At 41.1% G+C, this 25,569-nt stretch overlaps 3 protein-coding genes and 1 non-coding gene across 4 annotated transcripts; 2 read left to right on the plus strand and 2 right to left on the minus strand.

The window, feature by feature from the left end:
- Positions 1 to 870: 870 nt before the first annotated feature.
- ripk1l (receptor (TNFRSF)-interacting serine-threonine kinase 1, like) lies at positions 871 to 7,005 on the minus strand. The gene is made up of 11 exons (XM_062404818.1): positions 6,930 to 7,005; positions 6,465 to 6,627; positions 5,284 to 5,440; positions 4,998 to 5,135; positions 4,672 to 4,903; positions 4,374 to 4,523; positions 3,734 to 3,810; positions 3,515 to 3,587; positions 2,855 to 3,418; positions 2,613 to 2,762; positions 871 to 2,203 (listed from the first exon to the last, which is right to left on the minus strand). The coding sequence occupies exons 2-11, from the start codon at positions 6,623 to 6,625 to the stop codon at positions 1,887 to 1,889; spliced, it is 2,019 nt and encodes a 672-aa protein (XP_062260802.1). The 5' UTR covers positions 6,626 to 6,627; positions 6,930 to 7,005; the 3' UTR covers positions 871 to 1,886.
- Positions 6,497 to 14,205, plus strand: dusp22b (dual specificity phosphatase 22b). The gene is made up of 8 exons (XM_062404819.1): positions 6,497 to 6,630; positions 10,398 to 10,612; positions 10,997 to 11,030; positions 11,118 to 11,200; positions 11,860 to 11,909; positions 12,893 to 12,967; positions 13,591 to 13,762; positions 13,841 to 14,205. Exons 2-8 carry the CDS (start codon positions 10,592 to 10,594, stop codon positions 13,979 to 13,981), a joined length of 576 nt encoding a protein of 191 aa, XP_062260803.1. The 5' UTR covers positions 6,497 to 6,630; positions 10,398 to 10,591; the 3' UTR covers positions 13,982 to 14,205.
- Positions 14,206 to 14,965: 760 nt separating this feature from the next.
- Positions 14,966 to 23,759, plus strand: irf4a (interferon regulatory factor 4a). The gene is made up of 9 exons (XM_062405154.1): positions 14,966 to 15,030; positions 15,754 to 15,953; positions 16,209 to 16,395; positions 16,925 to 17,010; positions 17,120 to 17,288; positions 18,128 to 18,208; positions 18,569 to 18,982; positions 20,281 to 20,393; positions 21,225 to 23,759. The coding sequence occupies exons 2-9, from the start codon at positions 15,756 to 15,758 to the stop codon at positions 21,372 to 21,374; spliced, it is 1,398 nt and encodes a 465-aa protein (XP_062261138.1). The 5' UTR covers positions 14,966 to 15,030; positions 15,754 to 15,755; the 3' UTR covers positions 21,375 to 23,759.
- A 1,174-nt stretch (positions 23,760 to 24,933) lies between these two features.
- Positions 24,934 to 25,005, minus strand: trnad-guc (transfer RNA aspartic acid (anticodon GUC)). The gene has a single exon. It is a non-coding gene; the product is annotated as a tRNA-Asp (tRNA).
- Positions 25,006 to 25,569: the final 564 nt, after the last annotated feature.

The raw sequence follows: 25,569 nt of genomic DNA on the forward strand, positions 1-25,569 counted from the left end.
AGGGAAGATGGATGAAGAAAAACTAATTTTACCTCAAATGATGCAGCTGTGGAAAAAGTCTACTTGTGGTTTGTAATTGTTTTCGAGTGTCAATCTGTTGTGTATTAGGTTTGGGTCAAGTTCCCTGAACCAAATTCAACTTTGACAACATCTCAGCTGTTTGTATTTCCTTTGCATCTGCTGATCCCCCGGATGTAAAGCCATTTCAGTCAAATTAAAATATTGGTGCATTTCATTTGATTTTATCTACCCATCAACAGGGTGCCCTTTTAACAGCAGCCTTAAATCTGATAGAAAATGCAACAATTACTGTTACAAAAATGGAAAAACCTGCTCACGTCTGGACCCCTGAACCTCATCTTTGATGGCACGAAGGGACTCATTTTTGGGGGGTTTGGTGAAGAGATTAACAAACTCTCTAGGTTAAAAAAAAAGCCCTTTGGTAATTCAAACCGTATAATCTCATCTGTTTTTTTTTTTATTTGATTTATATTCTAAACTAAGACAAGATCTATCTTTTTTTACGATAGATTTTACTTTGTGTTATTAATCTGATAAAATATATCATATTTTATTAATCCCATTTTGCAACAATTTATAAAACAAGCTATGTCAGCTGTATTTTACTGTTAAACACCAAGTAACTTGAAACCGTCCCAATCTTGTGGTTTGGAATGTCAATGTGCTGTGAAGTGACATAGAGTGTAAATCAAGCTCATACATATTCTTCTAACTCTCTTGTAACTATTAACAGGATTTAAAAAACACTATGGATTAATATCCAGCAACTAAGTGATTACCAATATGATTGAGAGGAAATTATCAACTTTAAATTATATTCAGCGCCAATCAACTGTTCAAAATATAAAATACAGGAAAGACACATTTGAAGTTTAGGAACATATGTACAGTTTATTTTTAAAAAATTCCAGTGAATTCAGGTTTGGTGTAATCTGTGAAGATGTGGATGGGAAAATAGTGTGTTTATTTATTTTTTGTGTGGTATTGTTTAGCGGGCTTCATCAACACTGAGGACCAGTAAAAACAAAAGGACAAGATGTGATCACAAATCCAGTATAAAATGAAAGGTTGGTGAGGAAAGTATCTCGTAAGTGTAGCGACTCACTAATGACACTGAAAACAAGCAGCTCGCGAGCTGACAATCTGGGGAAATACATTCATGGCAGCACATAATCCACAGCAAGACTGCCCCCTACTGTAGGCAGGGATTACAACAATAATACACATGGATTTCTGGAACACTGCACTGAGACATTTTTATCCTTTTGTACAATTTGCATCAGTTTATTCAATAACAACTAATGTTTTCAGCTTTCCTCACATTCAGTGACCTAACCTGTTCAGTGAGTCCCTGATTATGGATTCAATGTTCTGTTAAGGCAATAGTCATTGTTTGTTCCATAACAACTTCACACAGTTTCTGAAAATAAAAAAACGTCAGTATTTATAGTAAAATGTTTTGCTTTGGCTTAATACATGTCATGTAACTGACAATTGAATAAGAAAAAAAAACTAAAAAAAAATTAGAATTAGAAAAAATTGATTTTGAGATTCAATGATTGGAATAACACTTTCCTATGTTGATCTCTTACAGTTAAAGCTTGATAGAAAAAGCATTACGGTGATTTGAAAATAGAAATTGAGCTTTTAAAATGGAACAATAATCAGGTCCAAAGATCATTTCATCAAAGTGAGGGACTACCATACAGTGGTAATTAACCGTAAGAGAATTTCAGTGAGCTCTGTGGTTGTCGGGATATCTCAAACACCTTGGTGCGTAAAAAACAAATCAACGTTTTTGTTTTTGAAGAGAGCTTGCTCAGACAATACGGTGACCAGCGTTTTGAAGTCATGAGGCAAATCTTTCAGGTGAAAAAAGACCTTTCTGAGGTTGAGTGAGACGAACTGCAGATGTCCAGCATTTTCTGCATGACATCCAGCGACATGTTACCTGACAGAGCCTTACAAAGCCTCCCAAATCTGCAGCCGGTGCTTCCCTCCTTCATTCTCCAATGCTCCAGCATTTGGTGCACAATCTCTGGCAGGCCGTCGCGGGAGTAGTCGTGCTCTGTGGTCTCTATTTCCACACTGGTCAAACCCAGCTGCCGCGCGATAGCCTTCCATTTCAACCCGATGTTGCCACGCAGCAGATCCAGGTGCGCCTCCGTCACGGGATGGTCCTCTAAATAACAGTAAAATAGAACTGTAAGTATTAATACTACAAGCAACGGCACAAAATGATTTCAAGTGAAAGTATTTGTTGAACCAGAAAACACTGTTGTTGTTAATATTATCTGCATTGCTCCGCGGACCTGCCTCCAAAAGGGCAAAAATCATCAAAAATGATTACATAACTAACATTTCAGCTTCTTGAATGTGAGGATCTATGCCTTTTTCCAAACATGCAAATCTAAGGTTTTCAATTTTGAAAATATCTATGACCATTTTTGTAATTTTATAGAAAGAAAACATTGAATTTACCTATAAAGGGCTCAATAATCACAACAACCATCCAAAGGATGTTTATTTGTTTGTTTGCAAACAGGAAAAACATCTGTTATATAAAATACAAATTCTTTAGCATACTTTACCATATTTCTGAATGCCTTCTCTGATGAGAGAGGCGGTCGAGCTGCTAGTCGATGCGGTTAATGAACTATCGGGCTGCTCGTAACTTCCGATCATCAAAACGTTGCTGTGTCCAATCTGAATCCCTCTGGCATTATTAATGACAATAGACCCTAAAATGAGCACAAAGCAAACACACTTCAAATGTCAAAGGGGACAGGACTAGCTGTGAACACGTGAGAAGAGGAAACGCCTCATTTTGTACCTTGCTCTGGTGGCACGAGGCACCCTGGAGCGGATGTATCAATCACTGGCCAAGATTTCTGGCGGTTGAAGTTGGAATGCGGCTGTTGCTGGTTGAGCTGATCCAGTGAGGGAGAGCTGGTGGACATTGGAAAAGAGGTTGCAGCCGATTCAGTTGAGTTCATGGACTGGTAGAGACCGGATGTGGGGCGACACCACGGCTCCTGGCTGCTGCTCTGCTCTGGCTCAGCTTTCGACCAGGAATGGACAGAGGACCCAGGCGGCTTATCTTCTTCTGGTTGCATTGCCATGTGATCTGAAGTGCGGTTGTATGGCAGGAGGGGATTGGAGCTGTTGCGGGGGAAGGTGTTCACAGGCTCCGGCTGGTTTTCACAGCTGTAGCTGCCGTGTTTGTGGTACAGAAGCTCCCGATGCAGTTTGTCATCCAACGCTGAAGGTGTGTTATCTCCCCTGGCGTCTGACTGAAAATATCCCACCGATGGCTCGCTCTGGATGTCACGCATGTCTTCAATGCTAGCTTCAACTGGCACACTTTTGTCTGAACTCACCAAAGGAGCAGGGCAGTCTGTCCGGTGAGGAGAGAAGTGAAGCAATAAAGATGAACACGCTTTTCTCATCATTTAGGACATTAAATGTAACACTGTAGGCCAACATGGCTCACCTGCTGAAGAGTATTCAGGGTTCAGTGAACACAATCTCATCTTCTCAACAAGATCATCTGGGCCTTCATATGTCTGTGTGAAGAGAATCAAATGGAGAAGCGTGATATAAGATAAATAGTATGGCGTATATTTCCACTTTCAATTCACTGTTTATTTTATCCAATGTGCATTATAGAAATGACAACCCCATCAAATCCTACATATATGGATATATTTACCCTCAGCTGAAGTAGATCTTCCTCTATATGTGGTTCAAGTGTTTCCTCGTAGAAACGAAGGAAGAAGCTGTGGCCCTCTGCAAGAACAGGAAAAAAAAGGAGCAGTGGATGACAAAGAAAACTACACACGAAAACTGCAGGGGTCAAATTATCAAGCCTGACATTCAAGAAGGAAAGTTGACCTACTGTAATAAGACATTTTAGAAAACTTGGTGTCCTGTGAAAGTCCGATAACGTTATCTGGATATGAAATTACCTCTATCAGGACATTTTGGTTACATTGCACAGCACTGTCCTTATTCGGACCTTGCAGTGACGTCCCTTCATTGTGGACAGCCAAACCAAAACCATAAGCATGACCACATCATGCCCACACCGCGACCAGGACTTCACAAATGAAAACGTTTGTCTCATTAGGATCAGGATTTTGTCCCCATAAGGTCTACTGGTCGTAATAAGGTCAGTGTTTATGCTCTAAAAGGTCATACAGCAGTAACACAAATGAGTGCAAAACACAAATACACCCTTGTACTTCTATCTTAGTGAGGACACTTATGGCATATTGCCTTTCCTAGCACCTCGCCTAAACCTAAATCAAAATGGTCCTCACAAAGATTTAAGTACAAACACACACAACTACCTTTAAATGTTGGTCGCTCCGAGGGATTGTGATTCCAGCAATTCTTCATGAACTCAATTATTTGTGCAGGCGTGTCATCTGGAATACGGTCCTCTGCTGGTCGGTCACCTTGACGAACACACTGGCTGATGTGATCTTCACTCCTGGCATCTGGACATCAAAAAAGACACTTGGATTATCGACATGATGTGGAATCAATGTAGTTAGGGGTTTTGAGTAAATCAGATGGTGAACAAGGGAGAAATAGACTCATGTGTTCTGTCATTGGACTTGAGTCTGTTTTGGGGTCCTAACTCACTTGCGTATGGCTCTTCCCTTGTGAGAATGACCCAAACCACGATGGCAAAGCTGTAGACATCAGATTTCTCGGAGGAGGCAGTGTTTATACTCTCCAGGTGCTCAGGAGCCATGTAGCTCAGGGTGCCGGCCCCTCTCATCCCAGCCGATTGGCTGGTGCGACTCCTCCTACGAATCTCCTCCTTTGTGAGTTTGCTCCATGTCTGGCAGGTGGCCAGGCCCATGTCTGCGATCTAGTAAACAGAGGATCCTTGGATTACCTCAACTGTAGATTTCCCACTGTAAAAATTATAAAAGTGTCATTGGCCTATGTGTGTAAAAATATACCTTAATGTGAAAATCCTTGTCCACTAAAATATTATCTGGCTTGATGTCCTTGTGTATGACACGTTTTTCTGTCAGGTACACCATCCCTTCCAAAATCTCTAAAATGATTCTACCTTTGACGGACACTGGTACAGAGACCTAGGGACAGAGCACAATTTACTCCGGTAAACCTTCAATTCATATACAAAATATGTTGAGTTATTTATAGACACAAACCACAGATGTTACATACATGATCAAATGTATCGAGAGATTTTAAACCTGCTGAGATTTTAAACCTGCTGACCTTTTGTAGCATGACTAGTAGGTTGCCTCTGGGGATGAGCTCCATGACTAGTGAGCAGTCTCTATCCTCCATGATCACACCCAGCAACTTGACCACCCGCTCGTGGTTCAGACTTGCCATGATGTTCCCCTCCGCAAGCAGGGACCTCTTGCTGTCCCTGGAAAGCACAGCACATAAAGGGGTAACCAGATGATCTGCCAGACATAACTTGCATCATGTTGAGTCTCAGAGTGGTTTCAGGGCGACAGGATTTTGTGTTTAATCTCTTGTTCTTCGCCCTGTGTACAAGGAGGCCTGTGACATGCTGCTGTAACACAATGATTTCCCATTTTGGGATCAATACAGTTCATATGCGCGTCCGTCCGTCCGTCCGTCCGTCCGTCCGTCCGTCTATCTATGCGTCCTTCTCTCCGTCCATCTGTCTGTCTGTTAAACTATCCGTCTATCTATCCGTACATCCGTCTGACTGTCTGTACTTTTGTCTGTCTGTCTATCTATCTATCTATCTATCTATCTATCTATCTATCTATCTATCTATCTATCTTTGCCTCCTTCTGTCCGTCCGTCCGTCTGTCTGTCTGTTGATCTATCCATCTATCTATCTGTCCTCCATCTGTCTATCTGTCTGTCTGTTTATCTATCTATCTATGCGTCCTTTTTGTCCGTCCGTCTGTCTGTCTCTTCATCTATCCGTCGACTCTATCTATCTATCTATCTATCTGTCCTTCCATCTGTCTGTCTATCTGTCTGTCTATCTGTCTGTCAATCTTTCTGTCTGTCTATCTATCTATCTATCTATCTATCTATCCGTCTGTCCGTATATCTATCCATCTATCTATCTGTATATCTCTCAAACCATCTGTCTGTCCATCCATCTATATATTTCATAATTTGAAAGGTGAATATGGGACAGACATGTTTATTGTCCCTGTTAAAAGGGTTAGTGCTTGGAAAAAGAAAGCGTCTTCAGACTGGACATTATGGACACTCTCTGCAATTAAAACCATAACACTCCTATCAAAATCAGCATTCTTCCATCTATTATAACAATAATAATATTGATAATGAAGTGTTACTCTACATCCTGTCATCTACTCTAAATCAGTGTGTGTTTGGTGGACACATGATTCCTGTTAGCATCGGGCCACAGGGGGAATACCCAGCATGCACCGAGGACTCACTCGTTGCGCAGGATTCCCGTGAACAGGGTCTTCAGCACCACCTGGCCCAGGGTCACGTGGTAACACAGGTACACGTCCCCGAAGCCCCCGTAGTCCAGCGGCTCCTTCCGGATCAGATCCGCCGAACTCATCTGAAACGATGACTGAGGTGCGGTGGCCATCTCTGGTGAGGAGTCACAGTAACACAATGGGGACACACAAACTCTTAGAGACTCACACGAACTGCGTGGAAAACACGGGCACACACACACAAACAACACAATGTTAAAGACCCCGAGCGAGGGGATGAAGCCGCGACGCAAAATCACAGTCGAGACACTGGACATTTAAGCTAACGCGTCACGTTAAGAAACTTTAGGCAACAACACAAACTTAAACTGTAACTAAACACTTGAGCTGTGACAGTAACAACATTATAAACAGTTAGTTTTCATTCTTACTCGAGACTATTAAATAAACACTTACCCGAGAGGCTGCGGAATCAAACACAGACACTTTAGTTCCGGGAATTCCTCTTCGTCCTCCCACCGGAGTTTAAAACTACACATGCGACATGGAAACTACAAACAGCCCAACAAGTCGATCACAGAGGGATCAGGATGGGTAGTAGATGCACGCAGTTGTGGCTGAAAAGGCGTAGAAACACATTTGATTGTAGAAATTATTTAATGTCGTGTTGTTTTATTTCTGTTTTGATCATTTACAAACGGGGATTTGGCTCAGATTTACTCTGAATGGAACAATGTTGTCTTCTGGTTTTGCCGCCACCCACTGGTGAAGGTAGTTATCACAGATTAAACAATTTTACATCCCGAAGAAGACTAAAACTAGAATAATACAATAATATGATGGTAACACTTTGTTTATAAAGCACTAATCTGAATAAGGTCAGACAGGGTTTTTCAAAATGCATGTATGGGGGCCCGGAAGTGCAAATGACAACAACAGATGTGGAATCACACTGGGAAGTCACAACAAAAAATGAAAAAAGCAACAACCAAAAGCAAAACACCACGACACACATGAGCAAAACAACTTGGAACAAAACAAGACAAAACAACAGGAATAATAAAGATAACATAACATAGAAATTTAAATGAACAATATATACAAACAAACTTCCATTTGAACCTGTTATGCATTAAAAGGCTTTTTCTGCAAAAACAAAAATTGTAAGCAATGATTTATCAACAGATAATTATTCTTTGAGAAATCAACAAAAATCCTGTATCCTTCCCCTGATCAGCACCCACACCAAAATGGAATTGTTTAGTCTCTGACATATCCCACATCCTTCCACTAAGTATTATGGTTATTGGTCCAGTGGTTTTTGTGTTATCCTGCTATCTAACAGACAAACAACCTCACGCCAATGAAAACATAACCTCCCTGGCAGAGGTACTAAAACTCACCCAAACCATCCTCGCGCATGTTTCCACTGCTTCAACATTAAACAACAACAATAAACCTTTCGTTCAGAATTAGAATGATATGGGTTGTACATTTATTTAATCACAACTTTTTTTGAATGGAGTTTGGCGAGCGCTCTCTCAGGTCCTCAATCCTATTTTTTTCAACAAAAAGGTCGATTCACACAGCGTATTTCATTCCTTAGCCTCATCTTAAAAAAAAAAAAGTTCATTGATAAAATATGGTTTATGTGAAACTAGACCGGGAAACCACCCGGATCGTACTTTCTGACAGTGTGGGCGATGACTGACATATAGGCCGTCATTTTGAGCAGCCATCTGTGAATTCCTCACTAAAGCCACAAGAAAGCACCGGTAGCTCATTAACCTGTAATGGGTTGTCTCTGTAATCTGGTTCACATTATGTTTGTTTTTCTTGTCTTCTTTTACTATTAGTCACATGTATCGCCAGTAAATTTCTGGTTGCTCAGAAAACTTTCCAGCCATGACATGATTACCGTGTGCTGAGGGTAACACAAACTAATCTATGAGAAACGTACATGTACAACTTCCCATCAACAAATCAAATGCTGTGAGGTTCTTTTGAGATATAACCTAGTATTCATGCACCCCTAGTTTCATTGAAGGTGCTTTATAAGTCATCTTTCCTTCAGTTGTAAATGAAATACAGCACAGTCATACTTTTTAATGAGAGAAATGAATCACCAAACTAATTCATCTCCCTGATAAATCTGAAATTTAGAAGATTGAAGGGAGAATGTAAAGAGTATTCCTGATTGAACTGGGTATCAGACTGAAAACCAGCTCACTAGATTATTTTCTAGTTCCTTACTCTGTACAGTAGAGGACAGGCCATCTCACAACTGCCGTTCAAACTCTAGTCTGGTCGTCCCATGTTCCCCTTGTCTGTAGAGCAACAACAGATCACCAGGAAGTGAAAGCAACTGGCACATGGGTTTAAATGTGTAGCCTGTCTGTGGTGGTGCAGTGGGTATAGCAGTACTTCCTGTTGATGTTGTCTATGTCAGACTATCAGTGCAAAAGACTGCCAGGTGCCATGCTACCCCAGCAATATACCAGTGTAGCAGCCCTTTCTATTATCCGTTAGAAAGGATGTTGAGGTCCAGTATTCCTCACTGTTTTTCCTGCACAGAACCATACCGAAGATTTTCCCTTCATTATGCCGCCCTCTTCTCCTGTAGATGTTTAAAACTCCTCAGGTGAGAATCACGGTCCAGGTGGTTTTTTTCTGGTGGCACCAGTGTCCATTTCTCTCCCTGAGCTCTGAGGGTCTCAATGGAGGTTGCCCTCCCCATGCTTCTGTCGGTTGGTGCAGTGACTTGGGGTTTGACAGCCCTGCCAAGCAAGGGTGGTGCAGAGAAAACCCTTTTTTCCCAATGGTGTCAAGTGAATTGATGCTCTGAGGGTGGAACAGTTAGTCATCATCGCTGCAGGGAAGGATTAGACCCCTGGGCAATGGCAAGTTTAGCCTCTCCTCCTCATCCCGTCACTGCCACTGGATCAGTTCCTCTGCCTCTGAGAAAGTATTCATCTCAAAGAGTAACTAAACCATTAAACCACCTTTTCATGTGAAAACGACTCAAACCTGAGGTGAATTCCCCCTTTATTTTGTCCAGGGTTATGACAATTACAAGGTTGGTATAGGACTCACTACCACCTACCGCCACAATTGTTGAGCAGCTGCCATTACTCACTCCTACTTGCTGCACCAACAAGTTGTTGTTTTTAATACTTATTTGTGAGACAAGATATAAATATGTTTTATCAATTTCTATCTAAAACAAGAAAGCCAGCCAGGCTCACTTCATATAGGCCTGGTGTTCTTCAGTAACTTTATACTGCACATTTACTGCACATCATTAGGAATGATTTGTGTGATGAAGAAGAACAACACAACTTCTGTGTGTACAGATCAATACACTTATTAGTAACCCACTGTGGTACATGTGGCGCACACAAAAAGCCTCAGGTGGAGTATAACGATGTTAGTGCAAAGCCACATGTTTGTGACACTAATATCCCAAAAAACGTTTTATGCTTTTTATGAATACATTTAAGTTTCAATTAACTGACTCCAAAAACCTGATCATACAGGCCTTAACTGAGATTACACTAATACATATCTTGTTTTTGGAAAGACTGGAACAAATGTATGTACATTTTTAATCCTGTGATGATTTCATTTATACTTTTCTTCTATTTCCTTTTCTATTCGTGGACCTAGAGCTGAACTAACTCCCTGACACGTGTGCACATACTGTCTTATACCAGGCTTTCCCACAGGGGCTTGTCTATTTTTGCCCTGCTATGTAGCCAGTCGCAGTTTAGGGTTTAGTATTCGGTGTCACTGGGCCATGGGGCAGTGTATTAATATTCCAGTATCATATCTAACCACAAATCCAAGGTTGGGGTTTTGATCACACCTGTGCCGTAATCCACTGTATCCACGCTATTAAAAGCCGCGCTTCTCTCCTTATACCAGAGAACTACAACTCCCAGCATCCACCTCGGGGAGCCTGCATATGCAGCAGTGCTCTGCTCGGCTCGGACGCGGAGCTGCAGCTTGTTGCGCCCAAGCAGCAGCGGCTCTGGGAAACCGACAAGCTGCCGGATTGAAGCAGGTTTTAAAGGACGAGGAGGGTCAGCGGGGGGTCTCTCCACACTGGGTCGGTCAGGATGGGTAATGGCATCAACAAGGTATGAGATCCATCTGGTGCACGCGCTGGTATTTAAGCGCGAGTGCTCCCATGTTCCTTGTGCGTAAATATGGAGAGGACAGGCTTGTCATCCTCCTCGTTAGACTTTAAGAGCTTTATAAAAAAAGAAGTTGTCTTGTCATTGGTTTGATTCAAAAGAATAAACCCTCAATTCGGATTTTCTTACTAAATATTTAGCATGATTAAATATAGTTTTATCTGAATGTTTGTTTTTTTACAGTCACATAATTTCAAGCTCTTAGTTGAGGCTGTTGTTTCTTGTTGTCACGTATATTCAGGATGTCTTTTCAGTCAGTATGTTTGAACTTGTATCACTGAACTTGTGCGTGTGTTTGTGTGTGCGTGCTATTCTCTGTCCTTACAGGTGCTGCCGGACTTATATTTGGGCAATTTCAAAGGTGTGTGTTTGTGCATTTCAAGCTATTTTGGTTTGCATCTTCATTTACTGTTGCACGTTCTCATGCTCTTTGTTTGTGGCGTTTCAGATGCAAGAGATCGAGAACACTTAGCCAGGAACAACATCACACGCATCCTGTCCATCCATGACAGTGCAGCTCCAATCCTCCAGGTGAGAAGCTCTCCCTCTCCTCTCCGCTCCCTCCCCTTCAGTTTCTCATACATTTTTTTTTTTAGCAGTAAACTAATTTGGCCAATATTTGATATGATTGGCCGAGACCCTCCTCGGTGTATTAGTCCCATGCACATGATTTGAGCACAGACACAGCTCCATGAACCGGTCTGTCAGGTTGTTCCGGTGGAGGCGGCGTTGATGCTCACAGATATTGCTGCTTCGAGAGCAAACAGTGTGTAAGTCTCGAGTGAGCAAACAATGGGCAGGGGCGTTCCTTCCTTGTGAGATCCTCGGGACTATCATGAAAGATGCCAGTCAACACCAGTTGGTTTGGCCAGTGAGTTGAGTTGTGTGTGGGTTGGAGAGTAGGCGTTTCTTTCCTCAGCCAGGTTGGACTGTTCTGTCTCTCTTCATTATTATTTTTTTGTTCTAGGTTATTGATTTTGATGTGAAGTTTCACCACAGCTCCTGTTTTTGGTTTGTGGTTAACAATATGAGAAGATGTGGAAACGTGTCTTCAGGTCACTTAAAAATTGCCTGAAACCTTAAGAGCATTGTTATGAAACCATTTGTTTCCTGCTTCTTCTTTTTAGATTGATTTGATTTGTTCAATGCAAGTGGCTGCAAACAGTTCACTAATATGCTGTGTCCCTTAGGAGATGACCTATCTCTGCATTTCAGCAGCTGACCTGCCCACACAAAACCTGTAAGTACCAAAATGTGCAGCACAGCAGCTACAGTCAGAGAACAATGCAACGCTTAGGCAAAGAGAGAGAGAGAGAGAGTACGGCATTCATTCGAGGCTGCACTGCGTGGGCGTCTGAGGTTCACTTTCTTCAAGCCAACGTGTAAATGATATGCTTTCACAGGCTCCACATTTTATTGTGAAATTATTCTCTGAGTAGACCGCAGCAACACCACTGGATTTTTTTTGTGATGTGACACATTCCTCCCCTCATGTTTAACATGAAAAAGGGGGGATGATGAATAGAGGGTCATTGGCTGCCTGGTTAGACACATGTGCGTAACACAGACACACACACACACACAAATTTACTTTTTAGCCGGAAGTTAAACACAATAGTTCCTTAGTTTTAGCACAATGGTTTGTGATGTGTCTCTATTTATTGACATTAACCCCTTCACACAGTCAGTCTCTTACATATTAAGACACAAGCCTGTTTTCTCACACACACTCAGACACTCTCACAAAGCCCCGGTTGCCTCATACATATGTTCAGAGCTGGTGGTGTTTATGCTCTGTGAAATATGACACCTCCCTGAAACTTGAACACAGCAAATCCTCATCCTGATCCATCCAGGATGAGAAATGATAGTCTGTCAGGTCAGGTGCAAAAGCATACACACACCATTAGGGTTTAGTATCATATTTTCTTTTTCCCAATACAGGTGCTAGCCTATACTTTGTAAATTGCTCTGTTTAACAAAAAGAAAATGACGGTTGACGATAGGAATGGATTTTTTAATTGCTTAGGCAATTTGGAATTTGGAATTTAACACAATACCTTAACAATTTTGAAATAAACTTAAAATAACTAACCCAACTACACTATTCAACTCTGATAACAGTTTCAGTTCTTAACACAAGGTTTTCCTACAGTTCCTGTTCTGCAAATAGTTTAATGTGTTCATGAATGACTGAAACCAGTGTTTTCTTATGCTCCACAGGACACAGCACTTTAAACAAAGTATAATGTTCATGCACGAGTCTCGCCTCAAAGGAGAGGGCTGCCTCGTTCACTGGTGAGAGCAAGTGTTGTGTCTTCACCTGGAAGTTAGAATGTCGTTTCACTCACACAGGCTATTGGAGCAGAGCTGAGACTTCCTCCAGTTTTCCTCCATCTATCTATTGGTTTAATCATAGTCATGTTGAAAAGGTACGTGCAGTGTTTATCTAGAGCTAAAAACAACTGAGATCAACCAAGTATACAAGTGAACCCATGTGGAACTGCTGCACAGAAGAAAATAAATGATAAGCGAAGGTCTATTCTTGAACTTCCCAAAACGCAGTAGAGTGACCCCTGAGGTTCTTCACAGAAAAACAGAGAGCAAACAGCCTGCTAGCACGTCGGCTGTTTTTCCAGCCGAATGTTTTTCGACATGGATCACAATTGTTTACTTGCTGTAAAACTTAAACACATTAACCCATCCTCGAACATAATTTACGGCTGAATGAAGAGAGCAACTTCCCTGTTCCAACGCTGCGTCACTGACTTTACTTGAAATTATTGAGAGACCCCCAGCGGCCTTAAAATTCATATTGTCTGTTTAAATGATAAATAGCACTCTGCAGTCATGTCTAAAATCTTTTTTGGGAAAAGCATATTTCCTTTCCTGCATTTCACTTTTCATCCCTCTCTGTAAAGTTTGGCAGGTGTGTCCCGCAGTGTCACCCTGGTGATAGCTTACATCATGACAGTGACAGGCCTGGGCTGGCAGGAGGCGCTGGCTGCCGTGAAGGTGGTCCGACCATGTGCCGGCCCCAACCTGGGTTTTCAGCGGCAGCTCCAGGAGTTTGAAGCTACTCAGGCCAATGAGGTCAGTGCTGCGATACAATTACAGGAAAACAGAGTAGAAGAGAATATTTCAACTGTTTGTCTTTTTCTTTTCCTGCAGTTCAGAGAGTGGCTACAGGACGAATATAAGGACAACCCCTTCAGTGATGAGGCCGACATACGGGAGTTGCTTGCCAGAGTGTCCAAAGTCAATGGCGAAGAGTTGAACCAAAAGGTGTCTCCCCCACCTGGAGGTACCTGACCAGAAATGTTCATGAGCTCTTTAGTTGCTGAGTCTGGACGGTTACACCAGTGTGTGATGCTTCAGTATCTGGACTCGTCTGGAAGTCTAACATGCTTACGGATTGGACCACTGTCAGGATGTTTAATGCTGCTGGAACAATCCTCTCAATGGACATAAACACTGAAACCATATCTGGACATATATTAACCAGAGCATATATAAAAAATGTTTTTCTTGCATTAGTTTAAGTTTTTGTTTCCTGTTTTTTCTAATTTATAAACATTGTTAAGTGTGTTTTGCGAACAGTGATATAAAACGAGTAAAGGGAACGTGTTGTGTGAGTTTCTCAGGCAGTGGGCTGTCGTATGAAAGGTGATAAGACACCTTCTGTGCTATGTTTACGTCTCTGTTTCCTGGTTCTCTTCCTGTTTGTCTGATGTGCAAGAGAGGTCATGCATGGTAGCATCAAAAACACAGAGACCACTCTCCTTTCTCACTCCTTCTGTTCAACTGTCTTTAGAAACTATAAAGCAATAAAATATAATCTCACCATGGTTAGATATTATATATAATGGTCTTATAAACACTATGGATCACTGGGTTTGTGCATAGACAGCCACTGGAGGGCAGTAATACCAACAAAATAACGTACAGTATGTTCTAAACTCAATCATTAGCAACCTCTTTTGGAATTAGTTCCTCATCAGTCTTCAAATCAGATCTTCCCCCAATGTTAAGTGAAATACTTTATTATTTCCATTCAGCAGTGGAAACTAGGTTGAATTTACAGACTTTTAGAAAAATACAAAACATGTGGGAGGATATTTTTCTGACGGTGATACATGCAGGTAATTGTTCCATGTGCTCAGGGTGTGACTATAGAGGGGTTCCCCACTGCAGCGGGACGTGGGCGCTGAGTTTCACAGAAATGAACGACTGCCTCCTGCGCATCTCCTTTTGAACCGAAGAGGCTCCTCCCTGCCACAAATCAAGATGTGATAACGTTTAAAAATACGACACAGAGAACTTCTAAACAGATTTCAGCAGGGGAGCTCACACGATCAAAGGTAAGAGGAAACTTCTCTGCAGGATCATTAATGCAAAGTTTTTATCTGTTAACCCAAAGGGTGTCTGTCAGGAGAAAATACCCGATCACAATCTTTCAGATTAGTTTCAAAATTAAAAAGAACAATTTTAAGATAAAATAAACTACTTTTATCTTTAATGTTGTCATTTCTGTTAATCATGCAACTTGAAAGAATTAGATTAAATTGTTATAAGTTAAATTCATGTCCAGCAAAATAGATTTTAAGTTTAAGAAACTTGATGATAAACTGTCTCAATACTATCTGTGCCTGCATGTATTAGTTGTTCATTCTTATAATTAAGTCGATACTTGGCTTTTAATTCGTTATTAATGCATATATCTTAAATAAGTCAAATGTTATTTTTGCCCGCTTTAACCTCGACCCCCTTCCTTTATTTGAATATGACCAAAAGCGTTTAACATCTCTAGAGACTTGTTGAATTATATTAATAGTGATTGCTAGTTTTGTAGAGTGTTGATTCAAGCTACGTAACTCAGGCGATATATTCATTACTTAAACCGCAATTAATGATACATGTTTTAAACTGAACCTGGTATCGGCTGATTAAATATATAATTGATCTTTTCTAAGGATAAGGGATACAAGTACTTTAAATTATATAAAAACAAAAAGACCTTTAACCAAACCTGAACTGCATCACTGTACTGTGCAGTTTTTTTACTTTACTATTTTATTTTGCAGAGATGAACCTGGATGAGGACAACGGCCTGACCGTCAGCTGTGGCAACGGCAAACTGAGACAGTGGCTGATCGACCAGATCGACAGCAGGAGTTATATCGGATTGGTTTGGGAAAACGACGAAAAGACAATCTTTCGGATTCCGTGGAAACATGCAGGGAAGCAAGATTATAACAGAGAGGAGGATGCTGCGCTCTTCAAGGTCAGGCCATCCCAGCTGTCCCACGCATTGTGAACACACCATCGCACATTGTTTTTCTCAATGAAATGTATTTATCTTAAAAAGCTGATTATGAGGCATATTGTTCTGCAATATGCAGATGTGTGATGTAGAGTTGAAAAGGCCTTTACCTAAAGCACTATATGTGTCTATGCGTCAGTCCGTTCCTCAAAGCTTAAACTCTTTAAAAGTGTCAAGTTTAAAAGTTTAATTACATATATACCATGGTTGTTTCAGGCATGGGCACTTTTCAAAGGAAAATTTAAGGAGGGTGTGGACAAGCCAGATCCCCCCACGTGGAAAACTAGGCTACGCTGTGCGCTCAACAAAAGCAACGACTTCGATGAGTTGGTAGGAAGAAGCCAACTGGACATCTCAGAACCCTACAAAGTCTACAGAATCATCCCAGAGGAAGCCAAAAAAGGTTTGTAATCAGATATTTACCATGCGAGAGGCCGTAGACACCCACATGTACAGTGGCACTACCAAGACAAGTCTTCAAACTATAGTACCGCTGCATTTCACCAAGCAACTTACATTGTTTATAGAGTACTGGCATGCTTTTTCTTTTTTTTTTTCACATATGCATCACCGCATTTGATTCTATTGAGGCAGGAAGCACAAAGGAAGCCGAGGCATGTACCAAAAAGGCCAGAGTGCTTTTTTTAGAGGGCTTCGGTTACGAAGAAGAGGGTGTACATAACACTGCTGCAAATCCCCATGTCACTAAACCTATACAAGCAAAACCTCACACGTGCACAGTTTGAACTTGCCAAAATGAAGCAGGCTAGTAAGGTGCATGCAATATTGCATCTCACATTATTTTACATTTAATCTGTACAACACAACTTCATTATACTCTTAAAGATGTGAGTACTTTCAAAGTGCCGCCCTAATAGCACAGCATGGCCAATGTTGTTGACAAGTTTACTTTTGGTTTCCTACATGTACAGGAATGAAGATGAACAGCATGGAGGAGACCCCATCACATGTGAATTCCCTTGGCTATATTCCTCAGTATGGCTCCCTGCATAACCAGGTCAGCAGTGACCGTAAACAGGGTATAGCTCATGAATAGAGAAACAACGTGTTTTGTTTTGATGAAACTTTGATTCTCCGGAGTGACCGATCCTCTGCTGCATGTTCAGGTGCCTGGCTACATGGTGTCTCAGGAGAGGAGGGAGTGGAGGGATTACTCGCCAGCCGAACAGCAAGCCCTCGCTCCTCCACATCACCACGGGCCACATGCAGAGCTGCAGTACGGCCACTACCCGTCACCCGTCAGCCGTGCTTGGCCCGGGTCACACCCAGAAAATGGTAAGATGACCATGGACTTGTCTTTAGAGCTATGGTCGCACGCAAGAATGACGACTCAAATTTCAAATGTGGTCAAATAAGGGCAACATTATTTTGATATATAAAAGATGAGCTTTTTTCAGTTTTTATAAATATCCAAATGAAAGCATCAGTCTCCAACTGGCCTCAGATGGAATTGATGGAATACTAAATATAAAGACCAGTTATAATAATGTTCTTTCTCTTCATTGTGTTATGGTTAAACCTTCTAAATGAACCGAGGCTGTGATAGGTAATACTTTGCCATCATTGATCTTATATGTCACTTGGTCATTTAAAAAGTTGCCACTTATCACTATGCTTCACACGGTAATTACGGGAAAATCGCACAGTATTAAATGCTGCAGACCTTTAATGACTATGTCTAGCAAACAAAAACTGTTTAAATAAATTGAATTAATATTAAATGGGCAAATAAATGTATTTGCTTATATACGTATACATGTATACAAGCTGGAGATGTAGCAGGATGAAACTGAATAGAGACCCAGGCGGTGGTTGCTCGAGCATCTACTGGTGATCACTGATGTGTGCAGAAACCACATGGAGCCATATTAGTTCATGTTAGCTGTTCGGTTTGTGTTGCATGCGACTGTGACATGTGTGAAGCATGTCGCTGCTGTGCCTGTCAAATACACAGTAGGGCTCCAGTAGATTTTGCCCTATGCATCCTCAATACTTGCTTTTTTTTAAGGCTACAGTAAAGCAAAAGAAAACTTCCTCAATCCTGCACCAAAGTGTCCAGAGCCACTTTCAGTACTCTAATTATGACCAGTATTTATTTAATTAATTCTGCACAGGTTTTCAGCTCTCCTTCCACACGCACTTTGCAGAGTCGCAACCCCCCGTGTATACAATGGACCACAACAACGCAATAACAGGTAACATGTCCATACAGGTACACTAATACACATATGAATAGATACACCGACTTTTCTTGTTTTGTAACCTTGTTTAGTTAAGTTACCTAGAAGTAAAGTTTTATTATTATAAACTATTGAAAACACGTCATGACAGTCAGTTGTTTCGTTTTTTTTTGGCCAATGGCATGATAGATTGAAAAAGGAGGTTTAAAAAATTTGAATAATAAAAGTGAGTAAAATTCTCCATAGAGAGACGACAGAATTTTATGTTTTGTCTAAGCCTCGACATGTTGGGTTCTGCGTCACACCTAGAAGTGGAACTCTAATTATGATCCCTTCAGAGACATATCTCTTAAAACGCTCATCTCTTTCTTCCAGATTTCAGCCTGCATGTGTCCCTGTTCTACAGAGAGTCTCTGGTGAAGGAAGTGACCACCACCAGCCTGGACGGTTGTCGGATCACCTCTTCTGCCTCCTCCTCTTCCTCCTCCTCCTCGTCATCCTCTTCCTCCCCCTCTTCTCCATGCCCTGAGGACAAATTTCACTGCAGGGCCGAAATCATCCTTTTCCCGTTCCCATACCCCGAGTCCCAGAGGCAGGGTGCTGAGATGCTTCCTAACATACTGGAGAGGGGGGTGCTGCTGTGGATGATGCCCGATGGGCTGTACGCAAAGCGCCTGTGTCAGGGACGAGTGTATTGGGAGGGACCTCTGGCTCCATATCTGGATAAACCCAACAAGCTGGAGAAGGAGCAGCCGTGCAAGCTGTTTGACACCCAGCAATTCCTTATTGGTAAGTAGAAATATGCGACTTGTAGTGATCTGTTCACACCTGCACCTTCGGACGGATCGACAGTAGCAATACAAAAAAGGAAGTATTGAAATATGTTGTTGAGTCAAGTCAGTTTTTATTCCTACAGCCCAAAATGACAAATTTGCTTCACGGCTTCACAGTCTATACAGCATCTTCTAACTCTCATTGACGTCATCATAGAGTAATGCTCCTTTACAAGTGTGAGACTGTTAACACTTTACTTTCTGTCATTAATTTCTCACAGCGAATATAACTTATTAACTCCTATAAAGAGACATTTTAAATAACTCACAATATGTTTTACAATATCGACTCTCATAAGCCTCCACTTTTGGGTGAAGGAGTTGAAGAATTTATGAATATACACTTATATCTGCATTAACTACAATGTAGTGTGTTATAAAGCATTTATAAAATGGTTACAAACTGCTTATGAATGCTAAACTAACCGGTTTAATTGTAAGTAGTTAATTGGTCTGAGCCAGTGTGTACTGCTGAATTTAAAGAGTTTGGCAGTGTAATCTATAGGTTTACATCATGTTTAATAAAATGATAATAAAACATGAATCTGCAAAGTAACTAGTTTGTCTGTATGATAAACGTAGTTGAGCGGAAATTAAAACATCTCTCCCCAAAGTGTGAAAAAGCAGAAGCATAGACTATAACTTTACTCTGAGAGTAAATGCAGTTATTGTACTTGAACTATAATATAAGTAGCATTCACAGTGTCATCAATTACAGTATAGGAGGATGGATTTTAACATTAGAACAACAGCAAAAAAAAAATATTTTATGAAACGATATTCAATATTCATAGATCTCTGCTTTGTGTCCATTTGAGAGAGTAGATCTCCAACCCCACATATGTTTATCCTGTGCTGTAGAATAACTAGAGCAACCATGGTGCTCTAGTGATTTACACTATGATGGTGGATGTCGATAATGGCTCTATGATGATGTCAATGTCATTGATGGAGATGCTGCAGTTACTTCAGCGGGGTAAGTCCCTTCCTGAGGTTGCACCGAGAAGCTTGTCACATTCTTAGCAAGGAGTATAGAGTGTGGAGTCCCCACCCACCTCCTGTGGGCCACCACACAGCACGACCAGGAGGTGTTTTCTGTGCCGGTTCACGCCAAAATTTCCATCATCACCACCAGTGGTTTTCAGTAAACCTGTTATTAAAGAAAATGTCAATCTGGGTTTATTTACTGCATCTTATAAATGGGTAGCAAATCCTTTTTATGTACCCTCTCTCTTCTTTCTCCTCTTCTCACAGAGCTTCAAGATTTTGCCCTTAATGGCCGACATCTACCAAGACACCAGGTTGTGCTATGTTTTGGGGACGAGTATCCTGACCCACATCGGCAAAGAAAGATGATCAGAGCACAGGTACTAATACGCTACAAAACATAAGTAACTGAGATATTCTTATATATATATATATATATATTTGTTATCTTTATTTTTTACAAAAAAACAGTTATACTATTGCAATCATAAGAGTTACAATCGCAGATGTAATTTCAGGATCTGTCCAGACATCTTCTTTTTCAAACAATGAAAAGAAAAAGAAAAAGCATACGGTCCAGCAGTGAACTAAATATTTGGTTGATGGGCTTCAGACTGCGTTTTGACAAAAAAAAAAAAATATCTTATCACCACAGAAATATGTAAATTTTTTTTTTTAAACTTCAAGATCTACACTAAGTTCAGAAAGGCTCAAATACAGCTAGACCACAGCAGAGTGTGGACACCTGACTCGAGCCTGTCCGGTCCCGATGGGCTGGAGCTGGCCCGGGATCTGATGAAATAGTAGAAAGGATATTCAATGCAGGTTGGGTTCTGTTACCCTGGGTCGGCTATCTAGGTGTTTTATGATGAACGCATCAAAACTCAGGCCCAAGTCTGCATGAGGCATGGCAAAGTTTCTCTTAGGCTCGGGTGGTTTTGGACAGAAAACTGTGACCCAAGCTGCACAAAAACTGAATGATTAGAGATATATTCATATTTACTGAAACCAAAATAAATGTCAATCTTAAAACGGACAGATTCTGAAATACGTACAGAAGCTGTACTAAAAAATAAAAAAGAATTAACCTGAAAAACATATCAAATTAGGTTCACTCCTTCTTTACTGCTCTCTGCCTAAATAAGGGCACAATAACACGATGTGATTCAGCAAACACAGACATATTTCACAGATGGATACTTTCATTTCAGGTGGAGCCAGTGTTTGCCAGAAAACTGGTTTACTATTACCAGCAGAACAACGGCCACTTCCTGCGAGGCTACGATCACGTCCAGGAACACGCCACATCCCTAACAATCGACTATCCTTCGCAAAGACCTCTACAGCACATTCAGGACTGATACACAAACACACACACACACACACACACAGACACACAAACACACAGTGTAGGGCATGGAGGTGACGGTAAACCACTGGTCGTGTCTCACTTCTTGTGTCTGCAGTCTTACTGTAAATGGCAGAAGTGCACGGGGAAGACCCTGTTGCTTTCTTTTGCACACCTTGTTGTTGCAGTTTTGGTAATGTCTTGTTTTTTTGTTTCTCTCCACTAAAAGTATTATTGTGACAGCTTGAAGGATGCGGTTTGAGGGGGGGTGGAGGGGTGGGGCAGAGGTCGACTCAGACAGGAAGTGCTCGTACAGGTGCACAGGAAGAGTGGCCCCCTGAGACGAAAACTGGTGCGTCGAGGTGGTAAACCCAGAGTATGAATGAGTACTCAATGTGTTTTCAGAGGTGGCGGCTGACAGTGGCATTGCCGTGATCCATCCCAGACGCAGCTTGCCGTGCACAGACCTCAGCTCTGTGTTTCAGTGGAAAACACAAAAATGCTTGGACTGTAACGTTAAAGAAAGACTTGTCTGGTTGTGTAGTAGAGGAAGCTCATATCGCAAATGGTTTCCCTTTTGGCTGCCGCATTTGGAGCAGGAGGTTTATTTATGAAAATCAATTTCTACTGAATCTGATTGATTGAAACAGGACTGTTTTGATTGCGGTGGATAAAGACTCAAGCCCATTTACCCGTTTTACGTACATTGCAATTGAATGTACCTCATTTTTTCTAAGCTTTAATGTCAAGCGAGGGTTTGTTTACACATTGGTCTGATAGTTGTTACCAAAGGAAATTACACCTGTGAATTTAGGTATCAGTGCAGACAGCTATTAAATCTATATTTTAAAAAAGGTGCAAAGAACTCATGAAGACTATTTCTCTCTTGAGACACACAAAAGTGAAGCAAAGGATTTTCTAGAACTTTGGGTTAGAGGTCACCGGAATATTTAAGAGATAATAATAAATGTTTAATACAGAAACATATCTCTTCTGTTAATTGGACTTAGCGCTAAATCTTGCCAAATTTGAAAACCTAGTTACCATTTAATCTACTCACAACATGAACATACAGACAGGAAGCCTGGCTGTGCATTAACTTCTTCCCAACCTGTGGCTGTTACCCGATTATCAGGGAGCAGGCCTGTGTCACCAGAAACATCTGGCCATGATGGCTGACCTCGACCTCACAGTAGGAAGTTGACTGGAAGAAGTCACACTCATCTCGTAACTCGCGAGGTTCCCGTACCTGTTCCTCTTCACCTGAAAGTAGTGGCCTCTCAAATGGGAAGGAAAACTACAAGGTGGTGTGTGTGTGTGCAGGTTCAGGAGGGAGTACCTCTCCGGTTCTCATGCCTGAGATCCACTGGATGTGACCATCACGAAAAAAAAAAGCCATTCCAAGACCTCCACTATACGTCTCTTTCCTGATTAGGAACCCAGGGAGACACACAATGCAACAGCTGGTTGTGGAGTCTGTCAATGTGTTGAAGTCCTAAAGAATGTTACAGCATTAGGAGGGACACAGGTTGTGTTATGCTTACTTCTGTGGTCCAGAGTTTCAATCACATTTACTTCCTTCACATTAACCACATCACTTTCACAATGGCTTCAAAAGTATGACCCAAATCACAGGCGGGAATGTTTGTGCTTGTGTGTGCGTGTGTGCATGTGTGTGAGTGTGTGAGTGTGCATGTGTACGAACCATAAATCATTTTTTCCGCTGGGTGATATTTGATATTTTTGTTTATTACTTCACAGTCAGACATTAGACATTTGACGTGAAATAATACCAGATTCATATTCAGTGTGTTGTTATGGTTTGTGTGTATGTGTAGTAAAGAGTTATACGTGGTCGTGCGTGTAGGGCGGTATGTGTGCACAGTTTCTCTTATCAGAAAGTGACATCTATGGACTCAAGATAAAAAACATGTGACTCCCCCACCTACAACTGCAGTGACTTAAGTATACACACACACACACACGCACACACACTTCTATCTTAGTGAGGACACTCATTGGCATAGTGCGTTCCCCTACCCCTTAACCTAAACTTTACCATCCAAACTAAATGCCGAACCCTAAACCTAGTTCTAACCCTAATCCCAAAACTAAGTCTTAACCTTCAAACTTCCCTTGGGCCGGCCAGAATGTCCTCACTTTCCAGAATTGTCCTCACACTGAAGGGTTTATGCCTTAAATGGTCCTCACAAAGATATAAGTAACGGAACACACAAAAATACGCTTCAGAGGAAATGGCAAAAGAAGATTGTATGAATATTGATTTGTTTTTGTTTTTTTTAACAACATTAGCAATAATCAGAGATTGATTAATATAAAACTCGAACATGAATGTAGATGATTTATTTTGAAATAAACTAATCGATCAATTGCTAAACATGTCTACTGTGTTGTTTTGTCTTTGAGCTCCTTTGATTCACCCCCCCCCCCCCCCCCCCCCAAAAAAAAAAAAAAGCTGCAAGCCTGAGACCCATATTTGGTTAGAAAAAGAACCAAAAAAACACTCATTTTGCCATGGTGTTTCCCCCCCTGCAGGAAGCCACATCATTTGTAGTCAGGCTTCAGCTTATCCGCCCGAATAAGAGCCGTTACTCCAGGCGACATCGTCTGAGCCCTTCACTCGAAACATCGGAAAACAAACTGTTCATTCAACTAATCCCCCAAACATCGCAAAAAAAGGTTTTAAGAGAAATGAAACCACCATCCGAATATGAACTGTTTCACTTTCTCCGAAAGAAATAGATTCGGTTGGTTCCATCATGACTCAGTGATGAACTTATTGGACTAGTTCATCATGAATTATTGGGCGGGGACTGACACATGATGCTATTAAACAGTTCAAATGTTTTCCACTATTAATAACACTACAACATTCAATTCGTTGTAAAACGTCTATTAGCCCACTTTAATTATCCTCACTGTTGGATCATCTCCTATTTTTCTTTATTTCCTTCACTTACAGTAGTGAGGACCTATTTATTTAAATCTAACTTTGTTTATACTTTTACATTAAACTTTTCAGATATAAATTTCTTCAAAATTCAGTTATTCATCGTTTGAGCCACAAAGTCAAAATCCAGTTTTGTGTAAAAACCAGAACAGATACTTCTATCCATATATGTTTTATGTGTGATTGAACAGCAAAGACCCTAGACCGGAAGAAATTAGGTTGCGTCACAGGAAAGAAATAGTCAATGTTTTGCTGACATCTGCTGGTTGAGCGACAAATACAACATTCTTAACGTTTTCTATTTGTGCCTTTTGTTGGCTTTGTTGATAGTTCCACGTCTTTGTTGCTCTTAAAATGATTTTAAAACCTTTGATAGAGGTGTTTGAATATGTAACGTTTAGAAGTTGACTTGATATTGTTTAAAACTCTTAAATTTAAAGGGCCGGTGTGTAACGGTGTATTTATTGTGAGGTGATTAAACATTGTGTTTCTTCTGGTTTTGACGACTGCGGAAATGGTGGCTTATATTCACTTGGTCCTTCACGTGATAAAATAGACGTTTATTTGTCCGAAAACAGGGAAATAAAAAAAAGCGTATTTCCTCCCCGTCGGGGAATTGAACCCCGGTCTCCCGCGTGACAGGCGGGGATACTATCCACTATACTAACGAGGAGTTGTTACAGTCTGTATTTTTGGACTATATATACTTGTCCTGAAGGGGTCGTAAGTCTCAGCTCTGTGCACACAATACATCGGACACAAATGTCTCTAAAAACGACATAGTGCATGGACAACACACCATGTGCATTGTGACCTGGATAGACTCCCTTACTTCTCAAAGCCTTTCATAATAAAAACAAGACAAAAACATCAGACTCCAAGTCAGTGGCCCCTGTGTGTTTAGGGTCAGGGACCCCTGAGCCCCCTGAGCCCCCTGCCCAGGATGTGATGACAGTGCTGTTTAACCCTTGTCGACTCGGGCTGATCAGTGTTGACCTCATTTTCCTTCTAAAAACTTCTGACCCCATCAAACTGACATTTGAACCAATCAGCCATCAGCAGCCCCCTGCTGATGCATGAACCTAAACAATGACTGACATGAATTCTAAACGGTTATTTGAATACGTTTGCATTGGCAGAGCATGATATAACTGACATGTGTATAGGTGAATCCCTACTACCCATGTGACATTATTGACAGATGATTAATGAGCCTTTTACAAACAATATGTATCAT

The sequence above is a fragment of the Platichthys flesus genome, chromosome 14, assembly GCF_949316205.1.
Source record: "Platichthys flesus chromosome 14, fPlaFle2.1, whole genome shotgun sequence".
NCBI classification, from domain to species: domain Eukaryota; kingdom Metazoa; phylum Chordata; class Actinopteri; order Pleuronectiformes; family Pleuronectidae; genus Platichthys; species Platichthys flesus.